Here is a 22592-nt window from a genome sequence, read left to right on the forward strand (position 1 = left end):
AAATGGCAAAAGGCTACCCGGATGTGTTGTGCCCCAATCATGATTACCATGAAGTGCCTTAAGTGTTTGGTTGGCCTGACACCTGGTCCCCACATATCTCTCATTGTCCTGCACCTTCTCCTTTCCTCCTTCCTGCTACCTTCTTTCCCACAATAGCCTAGGTCCGCTTATTCCCCTGCCCTCTAATTGAGTTTGCACTCATTGTTGCTCATATCCTACATTACTTCCCTGTTCAACCCCACTGATGAATGACCAGAGGTAAATAGATATATATTTTCTTCAGAAGAGAAATATGTTTTTTAAATTCAGGCCCAAGTTAACATTTTAATATGAAGCTATGTTTTTTTTTTGTTGAGTTCAGAACTCTGTGTTCATTTTAAAATTCTCTCTTATTAATATGGAAATGGCTATTATGTTTCATCAATTTCATGCTTGGTACTGCTGCAGCTGCAAGCTTGAGACATTGCTGATGTTACTTCATGTAGAGGCCCAGGATCATAAATTCCTATTGCTCAAGGAGCAACATAATGACATCTTTCACAAGCTAGCCTCCTCTTAAGATTTGAAATAAACACAGTTGTCAAAGCAAAAATATTAACAGTGAAGTATCCAAACATACAAGTTGTGTTGCCAGAAGAATATTTTTAACTTGGGTTTGTTCTGCAATTGTCCGTCAAAAGACATTCTAATTACGGACACTGGTCCTTATAATGGATATGTATTCCTACTATGTTCGCTCCGTGAACAGTTGAAACAGATTATTATACTTTGCATTGACTCAAACATTGTAATGCATGACTCAGACCATGAATTAATGCATTTTCCCTTTCTTCCAACCTTTTTACTAACACGTTGGCAATCATTTACAAATAGTTATCTTTAACCTTGATCTCTTCTGTTCACTGCCAGAAGGAATGACAAATCATGTGTCACAATTGGCTGGAGTTACAGGATTTATCTTCTGGTTCTATGGGTTTGAAATTGCTACGTAGGTTCTAAGTTGAAGTGTGTCATGACCATCGGGAGCAAAGCTGTTAACATAATTTGGCACAATTATTCTTATATTCTTGGGTCAAGTGGTTGTGTGTTCAGGGGCTAATCCAGGATTTGAACACACGATCGAGGCTAGCACTTAACTAGTCACTGTCTGCATGTTCTCCTCGTATCTGCGTAGGTTTCCTCCGGCTATTCTGGTTTGCTCCCACAGTCCAAAGATGTATGGGTTAGGTTGACCGGCCATGCTAAATTGCCTCTTATTGTCAGGGGGATTGGCAGGGTAAATGCGTGGGGTTACGGAGATAGGGCCCGGGTGGGATTATTGTCAGTGCAGGCTTGATGGGCTAAGTGGCCCCCTTCTACACTATAGGAATTCTATGATTCTACATTACTGGGGGAGAGCTGCATTTCTAGAAATTCCATATACCTTATGAAATGCTGGACCTGGTTTTTCAAATGGATATAGCGAACCCTTTAAGTGAGGAACAGAAGGTTATCCTAGTGTCTTGACCTAAATGTATTCCTCAGCCAACATTCCAAAATGGATGAATTGATCATTTATCTCACTCATGTTTGTGGGGCTGTGTGCAAGTTGGCTGTCATGTTTGCTTACATTATGGCAATAAGTATTCATCAAAAGTATCTCATTCTATGATGAGCTGTGCAGTTCTGTGGAACGTCTTGAGGAAACAAAATGTGCTACAATCAGCTACTTCAAGATGCTGATCCACAGTTCACAGGCTTATTGTGTGTGTTATCAATTATTAATGCCAATCCAAGAGGAACTCTCTTTAACAAACAAATGGTTAAAAAAAATAATATACTGGAAAGTATGAATTTTCAGTGGAATTGTTAATTCTTTAATATGGATATTGTTGTCCAGTGTTTCAAAGTACACTGGCTGTTAGTGCATCTCAATGAATGAAATTACTGATTGAAGCTAAAAGCATACATATTTAACAAGAAAAATGACTTTAACTTTTATTAATTGAACAGTTCAGACGTAATCATTGTTGGTTAGCCATTATTATTGAGAGAGTGGTAAGGGGCAATGTGGGCCTATTAAAGACAGATGAAAGGAAATGGCAATCCATTTTCACATAGTGGAGTAGAACAACAAAACAAAGGAACCCAAGAATAAATCAAAGGGGAAATTAAATTAATTTAGTATGTTATTGAATATTGTAATGGAGAAAATAATGGGATTTATGATGAACAAATCTTTCATTTGCTGACTAATGTCGAGATATGAATCAAATTGGATAAATGCATTTGAGAGACTGATTATCCACGATCAGATTGAACAGTGGAACAGGCTCAAGGAATTGAATGGCCTATTCCTGTTCTTGGGAACAGGATGTAATGAAGCACAGACAAAGTGTTTGTGGATATAAGTATCAACAGAAGCCTGCTGATGAGCTTTGTACAATCTAATCATTTGCAGCTTGAAAAATAAATACTGCTTGTTTGCAAGGTCGAGCAGTTTTCAGTTGATGATGACATGTAACAAATCCTAACGCACACCCATAAATAAATGTTTCAGATTCCAAATGTATAAATCACATATTAAATTATTTTCCTTCAATCGAATTTGACATGCTGCTCTTGTAATTATTTGTCAATGTCTTCAGATTTTTGGCATTGTATTATGATCTCTGTAGAGACCAATAACTTTTAAAAAGAAATTCAAACTTCCAGTGAATAGCTGAAAGAGTCATGAGATTTTATGCTTTAAGACTTTTACTGTAACACAAAACATTGACCAAACATTATTTCAGTCGGCAAAGTATGCTCTAAACTTCAGAAAAAAACCACATTAAACATGTGGAGCAATCACTCTGTCCCTTAAGTAGAAACTTCATTCTCCAAGAACCAATCCAAAGAGATTCTTTGCTCCTTTTTCCTTTTGTAGCTGGATAACTTCTAATCCTCAAACTGACTTTTGCAGTGTGGGTTACCCTGGAGATCACTCTCTCTAGCCAAAGTCTTCCAGCCTCTCTTGAGTCACCATCAACTTGGTCTCTTCAATCTAGATGGATGCTCCCACTTGCGTTGTGAATAATAAAGACTTGTTCTCTCTGCTCTCTCACGTGACTGACGGTGTGATTCAGGGATATTGAGGAAAATGTGTAACCTGATCTTACAGTGGCTTCTTATGGACTCTTCCCCTTTCAAAGTCCAACTCCACGTCAACATGATCCACATGGGCCTTGTGTTCAACTGCAAATGCTAATTAGTTATCATCTTGTTTGTGGTCCCCCCCCAAAACTCCATTTTATCTTGGATTTAAATAGCAGATTAAAGTATAACAGGTTACAAAATATGACATTCTTAACACCCTGCTTTAAGATCTGGAGACGAACAGTCTATTCACTGCCAGCATAGTCACTCTGATCATTGTTTACAGGTGTGAATACCTTGTACCTTCTTTCTAGTAAAACAGCCCGGGCCCCCCATTAAACTTTAACAACCAAGGCTTGTTGTCAGCAGAATTCAGAGCAGGTCATTTGACCCCTTTCAATCCTCCATCTTGCCAAGTTAAAAATACAGTCCCAAACATAACAATCTTACAAACTTCACACTTATAGAATTTGGTACAGATTGCGTGGTTTAGTTTGATTAGTGGTTTATAAATCAGCGGTAATCTCCAGTTACATCAGACACTCCAATCTGGTTAATTCTGATTCTTCCAAGGGGCATTTGATGATTGGGTTAGTACTCCAAAGACAAATCATAGAATGTTTCAGCACGGCGGTCAGTGTTGACATGTGCAGGAACTGTGGCTTATACTTCAGCTGCAACTGTCAGAGTACAAGAGCTTTTACCCTAACTACGAGTCACTCCGTAGCTTAAAAAATAAAGAAACATGCAGAAAAGCGGGCGGGGGGGTGGGGGGAGAATGTTTCTGTTTTGCCAGCTGATTGTCCGATGGATGGACACTCACCGACAAGCTAAAGGCAAACAATTGAGAAATTGTTAGACTTGTGTGTAGTGCACTTGCTGTCTGTATGGAAGCAGCCGGCTTACTTAAACAAGCTGAGAAAATCTGGAATAGGGTTGCAGGTCTCACAATTATGCACAAGGGTATCAAGCCAAAACCTCTAACCATATCCAGCACAAAGCACAGTTGAGTTTCATGCAGCTTATCCAGCTGCCAATGTCCCATTCATTAAGGCATTTGTTTGCATGATTGTCTAGCGCCAACAAGGAAGAATTTCACGCTCCAGTAATATGTCTCATTAAAATGTTAATATGCCTGCCCCGTATTCAACAATTCCCTATATTATTGCAGATGTAGCTCAAGTATCAACTTACCAGGTCTGGCACAGGAAGTTGACTTGACTCCAATTATCCAATGTCCACTGCTTTCCTGGATCCATATTGTTATGCCCTGTGGTTCCCAAAAATTCAAAATAATCACACTTTTAGACACAAATACTGGAGCTGTCCGTCAAGTATACATGTCCAGATCTCGCCATGTTCTGTAGAATACATTGCTGCTTTGATGCATTGACTGTAGTAGTGAGTGATGTGGCACTCTGGATATACATGTATACTCATGACAGTATAGTTTCTATATTAGTTTGGAGTAATGTGACATATGTTACTCTCCCAGACATGGGTGTGTGGGGCACAATTTCAACATTTGCAGAGAACTTTTTTTGTGTTTTTTTGTAGTGATTGAATACAACTGAGTGGTTTGCTAGGCCATTTCAGAGGTTACTTAGAGTCATCCACATTGCGTCAGTGCAAGCCATGTATACTTAAATTTCAGTAACTCTATGATGCTTTCCAACATATCATTCACCATTGAATAGAATGCATGACAGCACTGAACGTGCTTCAGCGCTCTTTCAATGAATGTCCCAACTAACTCGACTTGGATTTGGTGTAAACAACCTGGATAAAATCCAGAATTCGACCACACATTTGCAGACCTTCCAGCCTTATGAATGTCACAAGAAGTACTAGATTGAAGGGAGAAAGCTAGAAATGTGGACAATGTATTCTAGGTGGTTATAAGTGCATTTGACACAGCACAAGGAAACTGAACTGAAGGGAGTATTAAAAAAAAAAGCCAATGCAAAACCTAACAGAATGGGAAAGCTCCAAAGAGAGAGACAAGACTTACAGGGGAAAACAACAACAAAAAGCTGAAGAGGAACTCGGACAAAAGTGGCAAGCAGCCTATATTTTGGGAGGTTGAGCAGGCAAATAAGGTGACACAGAAAGATTAGTAAGTGGAAATGGTTGGAAACAGTTCTTAGAATCCCTACAGTGCAGGAGGAGGCCATTCAGTCCATCAAGTCTGCACTGACCACAATCCCACCCAGGTTCTAACCCGTAACCCCACATATTTACCCTGCTAATCCCCGACACTATGGTCAAGTTAGCATACCCAATCAACCTAACCCGCACATGTTCATGAGATGTGAGCATTGACATTTTTGACCGTCCCTAATTGCCATCGAGAAGGTGGTTGTGAGCTGCCTCCTTGAACTTCTGCAGTCCAGGTGGTAAGATACACCCATGGTGCTGTTCGGAAGGCCTTTCCAGATTTTGACCGCGTGAAGGAATAACAATATAATTCCAAGTCAGGTTGGTATGTGGCTTGGTGGGGAACTTGCACACGGTGGTGGTCCCTAATGTCAGCTGTCTATGACCTGTTAGGCGGTAGAGTCACCAGTTCGGAAGGTAGAGGTTTGGGGAGTTGCTGCAATGCATCTTTTTTATGCTACACACTGCTGTTACAGTGGGCAGGTGAGAGCGTGAATATTGAACGTGGTTAATGGGGTGCCAATCAAGTGGATTGCTTTATACTGTTCAACTTCTTGAGTTTTTTTGGAGTCACACTCTGACAAGGCAAATGGAGGGTATTCCATCATACTCCTGACTTGGGACAGGCTTTGGGAAGTCGGGAGGTGAGTTACTCAAAGCAGTGTCCCTAGCCTCTGACCTGCTCTTGTAGCCCAAGGATTTACATGGCTGGTCCAGTTCCGTTTCTGATCAATGATGACCCCCAGAAGATGATGGCAGGAGATTCAGCAATGATAATTCCATTAAATGTCAAGGGTACATGGTTGCGATCTTCTCTTGTTGGAGATGGTCTTTGCCTGGCATTGTGTGGCATGGATGTTACTTTTCACTTATGAGCTAAGCTGTGTGCTGATACGGACTGCTTCAAGATATATTAATCATTTAGATCTTGGTTCAAATATACTTTGTTAATCAGATAGTGAACTAGAAAAATATAAATTCTGCATTTGAGAATATATATAATAGCTGTTTTGGTGCTTTTTGCATTTCACCTTGTGTGTATAATCTGTACCAAGAACCTTTAAAAAGCCTTTATACCTATATAGAAGAGTAACACTACATGAATTTGAGCTCAAATACCATCACAACAGATGAGCATAAAATGTTCCAGTGATTTTTATTAAAGAAGATGTGTGTGAATTTTAAATACTTTGGACAAATTGTGAGATTTTTGGATGTTATATTCATATATATAGGTAATGTAAATGCTTCCATTAAACTGGTTTATCATCACTTTTCACGTCTTTGTTTTCTTAAAGTTTGGTAAATACTGGTTTACTAGAGAGGTGCCTGTGGGAGCTAGGCACACCATTGACTCGTACGAACCACAACGAGGATATTAAAGCTCAGGTCAGTATAATATAATTCAATTTTATATTGATATTTACATAAAGATCCTAGATCGAGAATTGAATTTCTGCTACTGCCACTACATCAGCTAACTGTCGTATCCAAGAGACAGAATCATCATCTGACCTTATATCAGCAGTCTACACCGCCATTACTCACAGCAGCAGGCTGCTCTTTTTGAGTGTGGCTAACAGACCCAATCCATTTGGCTTGAGTCAAAGTTAAAAGTTGATTTATTAGTCACAAGTAAGGCTTACATTAGCACTGCAATGAAGTTACTGTGAAATTCCCCTAGTCGCCACACTCCGGCGCCTGTTCGGGTCAATGCGTCTTGAGGTCCATTGCAAAATTGATAGTTTTTGGTTTTTGCTGGTCTGCAAATGGTCCAGATTACTCCCATTCCAGTTTTGTGGTGACAATGATATCTCTATCTTTCTCCTCAATCCCTGAGTGACTGTTGCCTGTAGTTGCCTGCTTCTCACCTATCTCACTAATCGAAGCTGAAATGCAGCATCTTCATGCATCTGAGCCTGCCTCAACATGACACCTGTCAGCATTGACACAAACCAATTTCCTTTCTTCACTGGCGATAACATGTTCTAACTCTCAACCAAAAGCAAGTTAAGAATTCCTGCTCCAACATTCAACCTTGTTCTTTGAGTCCAACTTTGTGTTTTTGACAGGAAATAGATATTTATTTGAAAATTAGGGCAAATGCTATGCATGTTTTTCCGATGAGTCAGATTATACTCAAAATGGGAATATTTTGAATGAGCACAATTCTGCTCTTGTATTTTCCATGAAAATGGTCTTTACAATTCACCAATTTCTGCCACTTGCATTTTAATCCCATCAATTCATGCACAAAGCGAGCAATTCAAATGTTATGGGCCACAATGCACTCACCAAACATATACGGTAGACCCTGTGTGTTTCCACTGGGATTTTTAAGTTTATATCTTGTTGCGTTGTATGTATAATTATTGTTTTTCTCTGCAGGTTTTGAGCCACCTTCAGTACCTCTCTGCCCTTTCTGGATTAATACAGCCCTGTTTGATCTTGCATCCAGAGCACATAACACAGGATGACTTGTTGAAACCATTGTTGTCAAATATATTCGCAGTACTTTGTATATGTTGCAAGGACTATTTTGGTAATGTACTTTAACTTAATCTTTCCCTCCCGGAATGCCTCTGTGTATTTTTTTGCAGTTATTGTAAAATTTATGTGTGTATATATATATTATATATATATATAAGAATATACTAATTCGGAACAGGAATAGGTCACCCAGCCTTTTAAACCTGCTCTGCCACTTAATAAGATCGTGGCTGTTCTGATTTTAAACTCAACCCCACATTCCTGCCTGCCACCGCCCCCCCCATAACCTTTCACCGCCTTGTTAATCAAAAATCCAGCTAACTCAGCCTTAAAAATATGCGAAGATTCTGCTTCCACAGCCTTTTGATTAAATGTTCCAAAGACTCATGACCCTCAGAGAAAATAATTCTCCTCATCTCCATCTTAAATGAGCAACCCTTTATTATTGAACAGTGATCCCGAGTTCTAGATTCTCCCGCAAGGAAACATCATCTCCATATCCACCCTGTCTAGACCCTTCAGGAAAGGTTTCATTCAAGTCGCCTCTTACTCTTCTAAATTCCAGTGAATACAAACCTAATCTGTCTAACCTTTCCTCACAGATTTTAAATCTGTGTAAGTGAATGTGTTTTGAATGAATGTGTTTTGAATGAGTTCAAATCTCGTTCTTTATTTAAATCATTTTTGGAGTGCAATGACTGTCATTATGTCAGGCAGTTTATTTACTTGCATTTTAGTCCTACACCTTTGTTGAAGATATCTCAGTTTTCCCCTGTGAAAGCACATCTTTCATGGTGCATGTGGCTAAATGTACCAAGAAAATTGATTTTAGTCTTGAATCAGTTAGACAGATTAGCTCTGCAAGTAAGGGTATCCCGGGTGCGATGCTGGAGAAATCTTTGCCTTTGCCCTTATCCCAAAGGTAAGAGTTTCTTGCAACCTGTGTAATGAAAGTAAAGTTCACAGGGTGGTACAGGAGCCCATTCAAGTGGGGGTCATGAAAAGGAATACAATAGTTGTAGGGGACTGTATGGTGGGGAGGTTAAGAGAGGGGGTTGGGGTGATGGGGGGGGGGGAGAATAGATAGATACCGGCCAGAATTCTCTGGCTGTTCACACCCTGCAGCCGGAGCACAGAGAATTTGGCACTCAGCTAAACCTCTGTTCACTGCAGCAGGACAGGAGAATCCTGCTGACTTGAACAGCTGGAGAATCCCGCCCACTGTTTTCTGCAGCTGTAACCAAAAGTCCCAATGATTGTGCTGCCTACCTGATGCCAGGTTTAAGCACATCTCTTCACTGCTGGGGAAGAACTTGGAGTGTGCTTGGGAAGGGAAGAAGGATCAGGTTATCATTGGCCACATAGGAATCAATGACAGAGAATGAGAAAAGAGGTCCATATAGTCAGTTTGAGGAACTAAAGTCAAAATGAATAAGAAGTATAAAGATAATTTCTGTAAGTGATAAAAGCAATTGGAAAATCATATTAATGCAATGTCAGCATGCTTTTTTGACAGTGAAATTATGTTTGACACATCTGTTAGGGCTTTTTGAGGATGTAACTGGCAGAGCAAATGAAGGAGAAGCAATGGATATACTACTATATTTGGACTTTTAAAAGGCCTTTGGTAAGGTGCCACACAAAAGTAAAAAGATCATGGGACTGGGCATAGTATATTACCATGGATAAAGAACTGGTTAGAAAATGGAGAACAGGCAGTCAGTATAAATAGATAATTTTCAGGTCGGCAGGTTATTACTAACGAGGGAACCATTACACAGTATATGCTGACAGAACTTTTATCCTTGCTGGAGGGTCTAGAACTAAGGGACACAGTCCCAGGGTAAGGGGTCGATCATTTCGGAATGAGATGGGAAATTTCTTCACTCACCGGGTTGGAAATCTCTACGCCAGAAAGCTATGGATGCTCAGACGGTGAGTTTATTCAAGGCTGAATTCGATATGATTTTGCATGCATGGAATAGGTGATTGGACCGAAATTGAGGTAGAAGTTGAAAATCAGACATGATCTTATTGAATGGGGGAGAAGCCCCTCCAGGTTCTACAGCCTATTCCTGTCCCTATATCTCAACTTGTGTTCTGATACTGCTTAGCTTGCCAGATTTTTGTAATTAGTTTTCATTAAGAATGTCAAATATTATCAGCAAACAAAAAAGTATAAGACTATAATAGCGTTTAGGGGACAACCGATCGTTAATTCTGGAAGCGGACATGAATGTTTGTTTTGTCTTACTGGTTGCTTTTAAATATAATACTAAACATTAGCAAAGGGTTTTACGAAAATATATTAAAGTCAAAACATGACATGCTTATTATTACCCAGCACTGGCTCTTAATAGCTGGAAATTCTCTTTTTAAATGAGTGATTTTTCAATGCTAAGCTAATAACTGTGTTTCAGACTGTGAGGTAACATCTGCCATCTACCAAGCATGGACAGACTTGTTTATCCTTTTGAACACAATTCTACGGAAAGGTGGTCAGGATGCGTTCCCAGCTGTCGTAGCTGCAGTGGAAAAGCATTGGTCTGCTCTCACAGGTAATATTAACTAGCCAATGTTTGCATTTTCTATATTCAGGAGGCCAGATTTTCCCCTCGGGTACTTGATACCAATGGTGCCTGCATGAGCTAATGTAGCATTTCCATGTATGTGTCTTGCAACAAAATATTTTAGGAATGAAGTTAATTTGTGTAGCTAAATTTGAACCCACACGGAACAAGTACTATTCCTATTGATTTGTTTTTTTCAGCTTTATATATACAATTAATATTGTAGAGACATTACGCAGAGTTTGACATTGTTTGGCACCAGTCAACAGTGCCTGGCAGATTTTGCCTGTTGCTGCGCACATAATCATTAGCTGCCCACCCCCGCTGCGCCCTTTCACATGATACAAAACAAATTTGCCACTTAAAGTCCATTGATATGAGATAATTGAGGTACATTGGAAAGCTAGTTTTGATTTGAGCAAAGTGAACTTAAGTTACAAGGGTGGTGCAGTGTAAGCAGGCTGCTTGTAGCTCCGAGTAGATCTCTAATACAACGCATTCAAAATTGATGTGTCACCTACCTCTGCTTTTCTTAAAGCTTTCCTTATAATTAATCTCTTTGGGGTAAAATTCAACATTGTAAGCACCTGTAATTTAGTATGCCGCACTGTAGGAATATTTTGATATATCTTATGGTTTGTTTTCTCTCATGTAGCAGTTGCACGTTGAGTACTGAAACATCTTGTCAGTTGTTGAAATTAAATATAGTTTATTTCCTATAACATCATGTTTGAGTGCACATTTGTAATCCTCTTTGAAAAGAGAGAGCAAGAATTTCTCTTCGTTCATTCTGAATTTTCTTTTGCATAATAAATAATAAAAATTAGTTTTGAATTGTCAATTTTCCTGTAGAATTTTCTGCCCTCTCCAGTCCTCAAGCTATCAACCTCCATTGGGGCGTGATTTCATGGGTACTGACAACCCTTCACTATGGGCGGCATGGTGGCTCAGTGGTTAGCACCGCTGCCTCACAGCACCTGGGACCTGCGTTCAATTCCTGGCTGGGGTCACTGTCTGTGCGGAGTCTGCACGCTTTCCCCATGAATAGAAATAGAAACCCTACAGTACAGAAAGAGGCCATTCGGCCCATCGAGTCTGCACCGACCACAATCCCACCCAGGCCCTACCCCCATATCCCTACATATTTGCCCACTAATCCCTCTAACCTACACATCTCAGGACACTAAGGGCAATTTTTAGCCTGGCCAATCAACCTAACCCGCACATCTTTGGACTGTGGGAGGAAACCGGAGCACCCGGAGGAAACCCACGCAGACACGAGGAGAATGTGCAAATTCCACACAGACAGTGACCCAAGCCGGGAATCGAACCCAGGTCCCTGGAGCTGTGAAGCAGCAGTGCTAACCACTGTGCTACCGTGCCGCCTGCGTGGGTTTCCTCCCACAGTCCGAAAGACGTGCTGGTTAGGTGCATTGGCCGTGCTAATTTCTCCCTTCATGTACCCGAACAGGTACCGAGTGTGGCGATTAGGGGATTTTCACAGTAACTTCATTGCAGTGTTAATGTAAGCCTAGTTGTGGCATTAATAAGTAAGCTTTAAACTTATGTATGCTGTTATTCTTTTGTAAATCATGATAGTGAGCATTTGGGAGCTCCTCAATTGTGGGAGGAATAACAGCAAAACCTTCCCTACTCTTTTGGTCACTATCTATAATCCAGTACATTCCAAGTACAGGTTGGCATATAGTGATTAGTAGCAGAAACACATGCGGAAACTGAATATCCTAGAAGTACCATGTCCATTTGTAGCTTCCCAATGAACCAGCTAAATTAACATCAATGCAAGATTAAACCCAAGCCTTTTTTGGGCTTTATGGTATAACAATATACTAAGCGATTTTGGTTTTGAGTTAACTGAATATTTGTTTGTCTTTTAGATACAATTTCCTTGTGCATCCAGCAGTCGATCACCAGACCCTGTTTGTATGTCATATCCTTACAGTTTGTTTCTCTCCTTCTGACTGAAGAGGGGAAACAGCAGCTCCACACTGGAGCAGCAAACCACTCAATCAATGCTCTGACGCTTAGTAAGCTTTTAGATGGAAATGAAGAGGATGAATCATCAGGCAGTCAGCTTTGTGAGAGCGTACTAAAGGTACTCTGCAAATTCCAATGCAAATTAATTGTAGTTATTTTAAATGCATGAAGAATCTAAATTGCCTCATAGAAGTACAATATTTACAATTGTGCTTACAATTAATCTGCTTGCTTTTAGTTGTAGAACTGAATTATTGCATAATTGCCATTACAGAGCTGTTTAATCTCAGCATCAAAAATTTCAGATAAATCATACTTTGAGCATTATTAAAATTATTGGTATGTTGATCCCTTGACCTACAGAAGGGGGCGGCACAGTGGCACAGTGGTTAGCACTGCTGCTTCACAGCGCCAGGGATCCAGGTTCGATTCCTGGCTGGGGTCATTGTCTGTGCGGAGTCTGCACACTCTCCACGTGTCTGCGTGGGTTTTCTCCAGGTGCTGCGGTTTCCAACCACATTCCGAAAGATGTGCAGGGTAGGTACATTGTCCGTGCTAAATTCTCCCTCAGTATACCCGAACAGACGTCAGTGTATGGCGACTAGGGGAATTTTCCCAGTAACTTCATTACAGTGTTAATGTAAGCCTATTTGTGACACTAATAAATAAACTAAACTAAACAGACACGGTGAAGTTGTCAGGTTTAGGAATGAGCAAGATGACTCACTCCAGTGTCAGCCATGCCTCACTTCACAGCACTCCTGTTTCTGAGTCGACAATTATGGGTTTAAGTCCCTCTTCAGAGGCTGAAGCACATAAATTTAGGCTTACGCTGCAGTGTAGTACTGATAGTGTTGCACTGTTGGAAGTGCTGTCTTTCAGATAGAGGTGAAACTGAGTTCTGTCTGCTCTCTCTGATCAAAACTTCATAGACAGTATTTTGAAAAAGAGCAAGAAAGTTATTCGCAATGTCCTGGCCAATATTTATCCCACAACCAACATCACTGAAATGGATTATCTGCTCATGATCACATTGCTATCTGTGGGAGTTTGCTGTACACAACATTTGCTGTGTGTTTCCTATGTTTACAATAGTGACAGTGCTTCAACTGTACGCAATTGGCTGTAAAACACTTTAGGTTGTCCTGAGGTTGTGAATGTCATTAAAGAAATGCAAATTTTCCTTCATTTGCTTCTTGTTCCAATCTCATTACTTGTGACACTATAATGTAAGCTTCCGTTAAACACTGGTTTGGCACTATATTGTCCCTCTCCAGAAAGAATTTGATACAGTGAACAATGTGATAGCCAACTAGGTGATTTTAAGCCACATAAACAGACACCTCTCCCTCAGTGTTTATTTATTAGTCGCCACATTCTGGCGCCTGCTCGAGCACATTAAGGGAGAATTCAGCATGGCCAATGTACCTAACTAGCACGTCTTTCGGACTGTGAGAGGAAACCGGAGCACCTGGAGGAAACCCACGCAGACACGGTGAGAACGTGCAGGCTCCGGACAGACAGTGACCCAAGCTGGGAATCGAACCTGGGCCCCTGGCGCTGTGAGGCAGCGGTGCTAGCCACTGTGCCACCGTGCCGCCATGTCTTGCAGTATTGCATCTGCCTGCAATTTGAAGCAATAAATGGCACCACAGGTTTCTCCCAGGAGTAAAACCAGGTCAACATGGGTATTTGAAAAGCTGTTACTTGTATTTGCGGGCAAAGATTCTTGATCTCTGATTTTCTCCAATCTCTTCAAATTCTGCAAATGGCTAAAATAGTGCGTGTGGCTCTGATTTTCAGATTTCATTTCTGAATATAAAAATTCTTGCCTTTCTAACATTTTGTTATGAAGGTGCTGTCCGATTTTTCCATGGAAATAACACTGGGCTAACATTGCTCACAATTCCTTATGTAGAGATCAAAAAGTTCCCATGATTGAAAATGCAAGTTAAGTACAGAAATTGGAAGTTGCTTTCTGAGATACCTATTCTTCCAAAAGTTTCATGGTCACAGTTTCTTGTCAAGAGACTCATCATTCAAACATATTGTGCAATGTTTGTGCTTGTATCAGAGATTGGATTGAAAGTCAATGAAAGAAGTTGGGCCTTGTCCAGTCCAATTTGTGTAGCCTTTTAGTGGTGAGATAAGTCTTCATTATTGCCGAACAGCTCTCTGGTATTGAAAAATAACTTCAAACCTAGCAATTCCCTGGGGATTTTCACAGTCACTTCATTGCAGTGTTAATGTAAGCCTACTTGTGACACCATAATGTAAGCCTACTTGTGACACTAATAAATAAAATTTAAAACATTATTGTATTAAATATTTTAAGTAATACTTTCTGATTCAGACTGTGATCACAGTTACTTACCCTGTTTACACATGTCCCAGATGCTTTTCAGAGGGAACTGCACTTTTTGGTTCCCTAGTTTACATGAAAATCCAAAAGAATATCAAGCTTTCAGTTAACCTATAAGCTAATCACTGATCAATGCGATAAATAATTCAGAATAAACTTCTTCACCCAGAGTATTTCTGGAATGTCTACGATCACCCAGCTTGGATGAGACTGTATTTGCCTGGTTCCATTCTTATTTGTCCAGTCATCGCCAGAAAATCAGCCGCAAAGGCTTCTCTTCCTGAATCCATCAAGTGGTTAATTTAGTCCCGGTTGAAACTATTGCTGAAACTTTGTATTCACTTTATACTGTACTTGCCATCTTTATGGTTAAGAGTTCAAAACTATATTCTTCCTGATGTGAATGCTTCAGTGTCTACCATTGGTGCATTTGCTGTGTGACCCAGGGGAGCCTGAATTTTCTTTTTACTTGTTTAATGTTTTATCTTGCTTTCTGTTTTTTTTTAAATATAAGTATGTCATCCCTCTTGGCAACTGAGAGACTGTTGCCAACCCATTCAGAATCCTTCCGTTAATGTGCAACAAAATTTTAAACTGTTTCTTATCCTTGGGGAAAGGTCCCAAAACTATTATTTGGCCATCCCCAGATAGCACCGCTAATTCTGTCCAGTGATGCACCACAGGAAAAACTAATTCTTTCTGGCTCCATTTGAAGAATTTCTGTGGTGTAGAAAACCTCAGATCCTTTATCCAAACATACATCGTTCATCTTAGCTTCTCAGATACACAGATTGATGAACGGGCTGACAAAAGTTGACAGAGAACTAATACTGGAGAAGACATGGTAATCATTATAGGGGTTGTTACTATGAATTAAAAATGTTACCCCTACTTGTTCCAGGAATATGTGGCCAGGGTAGGGAGTGTGGGGAGTTAAATTCTCTGCTAAGACAGCAAATATTCATTGATAACTAATGGAAGTAAAAGCTCAACTGGAAAACAAGTCTCTAGAGCTATTAATGAGACATGGACAGCATCTACTTGTTCAGCTGAAATTATGGTGGCACAGTGGTTAGCCCTGCTGCCTCAGCACCAGGGACCCGGGTTTGGGTCGCATTCTGTGCAGAGTCTGCAGATTCTCCCCGTGTTTGCGTGGGTTTCCTCCGGGTACTCCGGTTTCCTCCCACAGTCCGAAAGATGTGTTGGTTAGGTGCGCTGGCCATGCCCAAATCCTCCTTCAGTGTACCCGAGCAGGCACCGGAGTGTGGCAACTAGGAGATTTTCACAATAACTTCATTGCCGTGTTAATGTTTTAACACTAACACTTGTTAGTGTTAGTGTTAAGACATTAACTTGTGACACTAATAAATAAATTTTAAATGTAATCCAATTGACCAGCAAATTTGAATACTGAGAAAACCAGTTGAAAAGAATATTCTGGGTTAATTCCTTGCTGTATATTCTCTTTGCCCTTGAAGGAAACTTTGGTTGAATTGTGTGTACATTGATAGATTTAATTGTATTCTTTGAGGGCAGGCAAGTACTCAAAAGAGTGACAAATGTAGACTTGAAGAGGATTTGTGTTTTGAAAATGACGCAGGATATAGAACTAGTTTAAACCAAAATTAAAAAAGAGAAAAGAAAATTGAAATTGTTATTTTCCTATTAGAAAAATAAACTATGTTTTCAGTTGTCTGTGGTTGATTTACTTGTGGCTTTCTGTTTTTTATGTAGAGCTATGAGGGTAAATCATCTGAGGATACTCACAGGAAGGTTGCAGCGGGTGCTCTTGCAGCTTTGCTTCCTGTAAGCATTTGTGCACAGAAGCATGCCTTGCAGGGTAAGTCATCAAAATATTCCAGTGCACTTGTAAAATTAATCTTGAGCTGCCTTTGGTTGGATTATCTCAACGTGGAGCTATCAAAAAAAATAATGAGAAATTATATGAACCAAAAAGTAAGCTATGTTTGAATCTACCTCAAGGACATTGCATCAATAACTGTCCTCTCCAATGGCCATTAAAGGTCACAAGTGAAATGAATTATAACATTCTCAATCTGTTCACCAGTGGTCATGAGTTTGTCGGCCACATGAGCCAGTAACAGCTTGAAAAAGGGTATTCAGGCAGTGTGAGAACTGATCTTTCTGGTCAACCGTATGCATTATTCTTGATCCTGATCACATTATCCTTCAAAAAATTTCAAGAATGGAACCCAGCATTGATAGGATCCAAAGTAACAACATACTTATGTGATGCTACTGTTGATGAATAGTATCGCATGCATAATGTCATAAATATTTCGAGGGTCTGAGACATTTGACTAATTAATTTTTCCTGAAGGTTCTTAGTTCTTTGCATTTATACCTCTCAGCAGCAATAGTTTGAGAAACGCTAGCAGTGACCAAACATCACAGTTGGATGAGAAGTCAAATGTAATTTCTGGGCTTGAAGACATTCCAATTGACAACTTGGATTATTCAAAGCTGATGAGAGTTAGGCTTCTCTTTGTCACTAATATTGAGATCATCCATTCAGCTCCCTCTGCCACATACTCCCCGTCCCCCCATTCTCTTGGCTTCCAAGCCAGACCCTCCTGCCATAGAAATGAATCCACATCTTTCATTAGTTTATCTCCTATTGGCTTGATGACAGAAGACAGAGAGTAGTTGTAGAGGGTTGTTTTTCAAACTGGAGGCCTGTGATCAGTGGTGCGCCTCAGGGATCGGTGTTGGGCCCACTGTTATTTGTCATTTATATTAAAGATTTGGATGAGAATTTAGTAGGCATGGTTAGTAAGTTTGCAGATGACACCCAAGATTGGTGGCATAGTGAGCAGTGAAGAAGTTATCTAGGATTGCAATGGGATCTTGATCAATTGGACCAGTGGGCTGACTAATGGCAGATGGAGTTTAATTTAAATAAATACGAGGTGATGCATTTTGGTCGATCAAACCATGGCAGGACTTACTCAGTTACTGGTAGGGCGAGTTACAGAACAAAGAGATCTAGGGGTACAGGTTCCTAACTCCTTGAAAATGGAATCACAGGTGGATAGAGTGGTGAAGAAGGCATTTGGCAAGTTTGGTTTCATTAGTCAGAACATTGAATACAGGAGTTGGAATGTCTTGTTGAAGTTGTACAAGACATTGGTACGGCCATACTTGGAATACTGTGTACAGTTCTGGTCACCCTATTATAGAAATGATATTATTAAACTAGAAAGAGTGCAGAAAAGATTTACTAGGATGCCACTGGGACTTGATGGTTTGAGTTGTAAGAAAAGGCTGGATAGACTGGGACATTTTTCTCTGGAGCGTAGGAGGCTTAGGGGTGATCTTATAGAGGTCTATAAAATAATGAGGGGCATAGATCAGCTAGATAGTCAATATCTTTCCCCAAAGGTAGGGGAGTCTAAAACTAGAGGGCATAGGTTTAAGGTGAGAGGGAAGAGATACAGAAGTGTCCAGAGGGGCAATTTCTTCATACAGAGGGTGGTGAGTGTCTGGAACAAGCTGCCGAGGTAGTAGTAGAGGTAGGTACAATTTTGTCTTTTGAAAAGTGTTTAGACAGTTACATGAGTAAGATGGGTATAGAAGGATATGGGCGAAACGCGAGCAATTGGGACTAGCATAGGTGTTTTTAAAAATGGGCGGCATGGACAAGTTGGGTCAATGGGCCTGTTTCCATGCTGTAAATCTTTATAACTCTATTTCCCCTCATGCCCTTTTTGAGTTCATGACACCCACCTGCTGCTTGACTAAACCCATTTTTCACTAACCATCCAACTTGCCTTCCTGACCCATGGCTGGCATTGCAAATGGTCCCCCCCTAATATTGTCTCATCCATTTCATAGCCATCATCATTGACCAAAATTTTCCAGCCCTTCCTGATGGTGAGATCTTCCAGTCCCATCGGTGGTCGCCGCCCCCGCGCCCCCCCCCACCCGCCGCTCCACAGCATGTTACATGGTGATGGAAGGTGAAAGGCATGCAAAACCTGTAGACCGCAAGATCACGCTGCCGGCCAGTGGTGGGCCACTTCAGTCACTGGAAAATATGTTGGGGGCGATGGGGGCACAGAAAATCCTGACTGTTATCCTTAAACAAACCAATCCTGGTCTTATCTGCCCTTGAAAACTGCTAACCCATCTTCGACTTCTGTTTCTTCTTCATGTTGTCGGTTTCCAGATCCAAGTCCATCTTTCATGCGACTTTGTTTGAGTCTCTCTGAACAGGCTTCCACCCTGCCATAGCACTGAAAAGGATTAAACCAGTCACTCATTAAGTCTTCTGTGACCATTATCATGGGTCATTGTTCCATTTTGCCCTTCTCAAGCTTTCTCTGGCTTTTGATATGGTTCATTCTCCTTCAATGCTTCCTCCATTGTCAAGCTCAATGGAACTGCCCACATATCACCTCTTCAAACATAGCCAGGTCATCTTCAGCAGTTAATTACTCCTTCCTGACACTGTTATTTCTGGGATGTCCCAAGGATCCAGCCTTGACCTACTGCTCACCCTCTACATGCTGCAGTTTGGCGACGTCAGCCTAAGACATGAGACTCATTCCACATGTTTATTGATGATACCAAATTCTGTCACTACCCATCCACTGCTCCATCTTGTGAAACTGTTTGTCTGAGTTTGGGCCAAGAATGAGCAAAAGACTCCTCAAGTTAAACAATGGGAAAACCAAACACATCTTCAGCCACACCAAAAATTCCATACCCCGTAACTTAAAATGCACCTCTTCACATCTGAAATCATTCATGACTTCACTCCTTCCCCTCTCCTCACCTTTTCCAGCACTACAACTGTCTGAAAAATCTGCATTATTCTGAATTTCACCGCTGATATAGCCTCCACTTCTTTTGCCTGGCCATTATCTTTTTTTCCTGCCTAAACCTCTCTGCCTCTCCTTCTCCTTTAAGACCCATCCTTAAAACCTTGTTAGCCAAGCTTTTATAGACATGCACCTATGCCTTAAAATATCTTCCCTTTGGCACAGAGTCCAATTTTGTCTAATTACATTTCTATTAATCTTCTTTGTTCAGTAAAAACACTATATAAAGGCAACTTATTATCTTACACTCTTTAACTGGTTTTCATAGGGTACCCACTGATAGAGCTTAAAATGGAAAAGGTTTGCGCAATTATTTTCACATTCAGTTACTTGTGGCTTTACCAGTATTCTACTGAATTTGTTTGTTCCATTTCTGGTAGTGTTGAACCGCTATTTTTGTTCTGGCTCCGATAGTAATATCTACTGAAGTAACTAGTGTCGAATCGACACTAATTGAAAATTAGTTCGATTGAAGTTCACTTTATGCTACTCTCACCTACTTCAAATTGTATCAGTTAAGGATCTCGCAGCTATTTCGAAATTGTGTCCCCCGCATTTTCCAAATGATTGTTCATCAAGGTTACCATATCCATCATTCAGATTTGAATTCCTTTCACTGAGAACTAGACTTGTTAACATTTGTATCAGTTTGTAAAGTTCGGGATGTGCAAGGCTTCACTGTAAATCAACTGTATTTGATTTGTCACTCAGTGAAGTGTTCCTCAGGACTTGCCGAAATATTTAACACAAAATTACTTGGAAATTTAATTTGAATCAGAAAATTGTTCGCCAAATCATTTACCCTCCATTGGACAAATCAGAAATGGGATGCTGTTTCCACTAAGATCTTTTGACAGTTGTTCACTTTCTAGTGTGCAAGAACTCAAAGACAGCTGGCTGGTAAGCAGCAGAATGCCATGTGATTGGTTAAATGCATCCTACATATCTTTTTGATTTGATTTGATTTATCATTGTCACATTTCTCATTGTCACATACAGTGAAAAGTATTATTTCTTGCGCAAGATGCAGACAAAACATATCATTCATAGAGAAGGAAGCGACAGAGTGAAGAATGTAGTGTTACAGTCATAGCTAGGGTGTAGGGAAACATCAACTTAATGCAAGGTAAGTCCATTCAAAAGTCTGACAGCAGCAGGGAAGAAGCTGTTCTTGAGTTGGTTGGTACGTATCTTTTTTCGATGGAAGAAGGTGGAAGAGAGAATGTCCGGGGTGCGTGGGATCCTTAATTATGCTGGCTACTTTGCCAAGGCAGCAGGAAGTGTAGACAGAGTCAATGGATGGGAGGCTGGTTTGCGTGATGGATTGGGCTACATTCACGACCTTTTGTAGTTCTTTGCATACTGCCATCTTGCAGAGGAAACACACAAGGGCAAGTTGAGGACCATTCCATCTATTCTGCAACTCTGAGTCAGATATGTAAGGCTCCCATTTGGAACAACTGCTGTACATTTATTAAATGTTTTCATGTAGATTTAGCTGCCATTATAGCATCTTTAGTGGATCAACTTCAGTATTTGGTGGTGTAGCTCCGACACTGGCGATTTTTCTTTCCAATTTTATACCAATTTGATATGCAGAAGCGAGTTGTAAGAAGGCAGAATGAAGGTGTTTCATTATCTACCCAATAGTCTTTTCACTGATTATGCATTCTCCATGTAACCTAAACATTTTGATACTTCTCTACCAGTCTCTGAGAACTACCCTTTAATTTTTGTGGGGTGGAATGGCTAGCTTGTTTCAGGCTGGTACAAAGGTGCAGATCCTGGGATTCTATACAACACAAAATTAAAACTCAAGTAAGTTTTATATTTTGTAGACGTAGAAAACTCATCTCCCAACTCCGAGGCCTAGGGCTGGACTCCTACCTCTGTGACTGGATCGTAGACTTCTTAACCCACAGACCACAGTCAGTAAGGATGGGTAACTACACCTCCTCCATGATTATCCTCAACACTGATGCCCCGCAAGGCTGTGTCCTCAGCCCCTTACTATATTCCTTGTATACCTATGACTGTGTGGTAGAATTCCGCCCCAACATTTTCAAGTCGCTGATGACACCACTGTAGTGGGTCCAATCTCGAACGATGACGACATGGAATACAGGAAAGAGAAAGAGAATCTGGTGAATTGGTACGTGACAATAGTCTCTCCCTCTGTCATTAAAATGAACGAGATAGTCATCGACTTCAGGAAATGTAGTGGAAGACATGCCCCTGTCTACATCAATGGTGATGAAGTGGAAATGGTCTAGAGCTTAAAGTTTCTAGGTGTTCGGATCACAACAACCTGTCCTGGTCCCTCCACGCTGACGGTATAGTTAAGAAAGCCCAACAACACCTCTACTTTCTCAGGAGGCTAAGGAAATTTGGCATGTCCACATGTCCACTACGACTCTCACCAATGTTTACAGATGCACCCTAGAAAGCATCCTTTCCAGATATATCACAGCTTGGTATGTCTCCTGCTCCAATCAAGACAGTAAGAAACTACAAATGGCTATGACGTAGCCCAGTCCATCATGCAATCCAGCCTCCCCTCCATTGATCCTGTCTACACTTCCCGCTGCCTTGGGAAAGCAGCCAGCATAATCAAGGACTCCACGCACTCCGGACATACTCTTTTCCACCTTCTTCTGTCGAGAAAAAAATACAAAAGTCTGAGATCATGTGCCAACTGACTCAAGAACAGTTTTTTCCCTACTGCCATCAGACTTTTGAATTGACTTTATATATATATATATATAGTAAGCTGATCTTTCTCTTCACTATTTCTGTAACTGCAGCACTACATTCTGCACCCTCTCCTTTCCTTCTTCCCTATGTACTCTATGAATGGTATGTTTTGTCTGTATAGTGTGCAAGAAACAATACTTTTCACTGTACACCAATACATGTGACAATAATGAATCAAATCTAATCAAAAATGTACTTGTTCCTCAAGAGGGCCTATTATTACACTTGGAACAGTGGATTAGCACACCGTCTTTCCTGTTTTTATCTTACAATCTTAGTGATCTTGTAAATATGGTTGAT

General features: G+C 40.6%; 1 protein-coding gene across 2 annotated transcripts in view; it reads left to right on the forward strand.

Annotated features, from left to right (window-relative positions):
• Positions 1-22592, forward strand: part of rttn (rotatin) — a 224289-nt gene that overhangs the window by 158921 nt on the left and 42776 nt on the right. For both annotated transcript variants that reach the window (XM_078217148.1, XM_078217147.1), the window contains 5 exons: positions 6573-6663; positions 7663-7816; positions 10185-10322; positions 12233-12450; positions 16429-16534. In XM_078217148.1, the coding sequence (XP_078073274.1) occupies positions 6573-6663; positions 7663-7816; positions 10185-10322; positions 12233-12450; positions 16429-16534 (707 nt within the window). The remainder of the gene's footprint in view (positions 1-6572; positions 6664-7662; positions 7817-10184; positions 10323-12232; positions 12451-16428; positions 16535-22592) is intronic.

The sequence above is a fragment of the Mustelus asterias genome, chromosome 7, assembly GCF_964213995.1.
Source record: "Mustelus asterias chromosome 7, sMusAst1.hap1.1, whole genome shotgun sequence".
NCBI classification, from domain to species: Eukaryota; Metazoa; Chordata; class Chondrichthyes; order Carcharhiniformes; family Triakidae; genus Mustelus; species Mustelus asterias.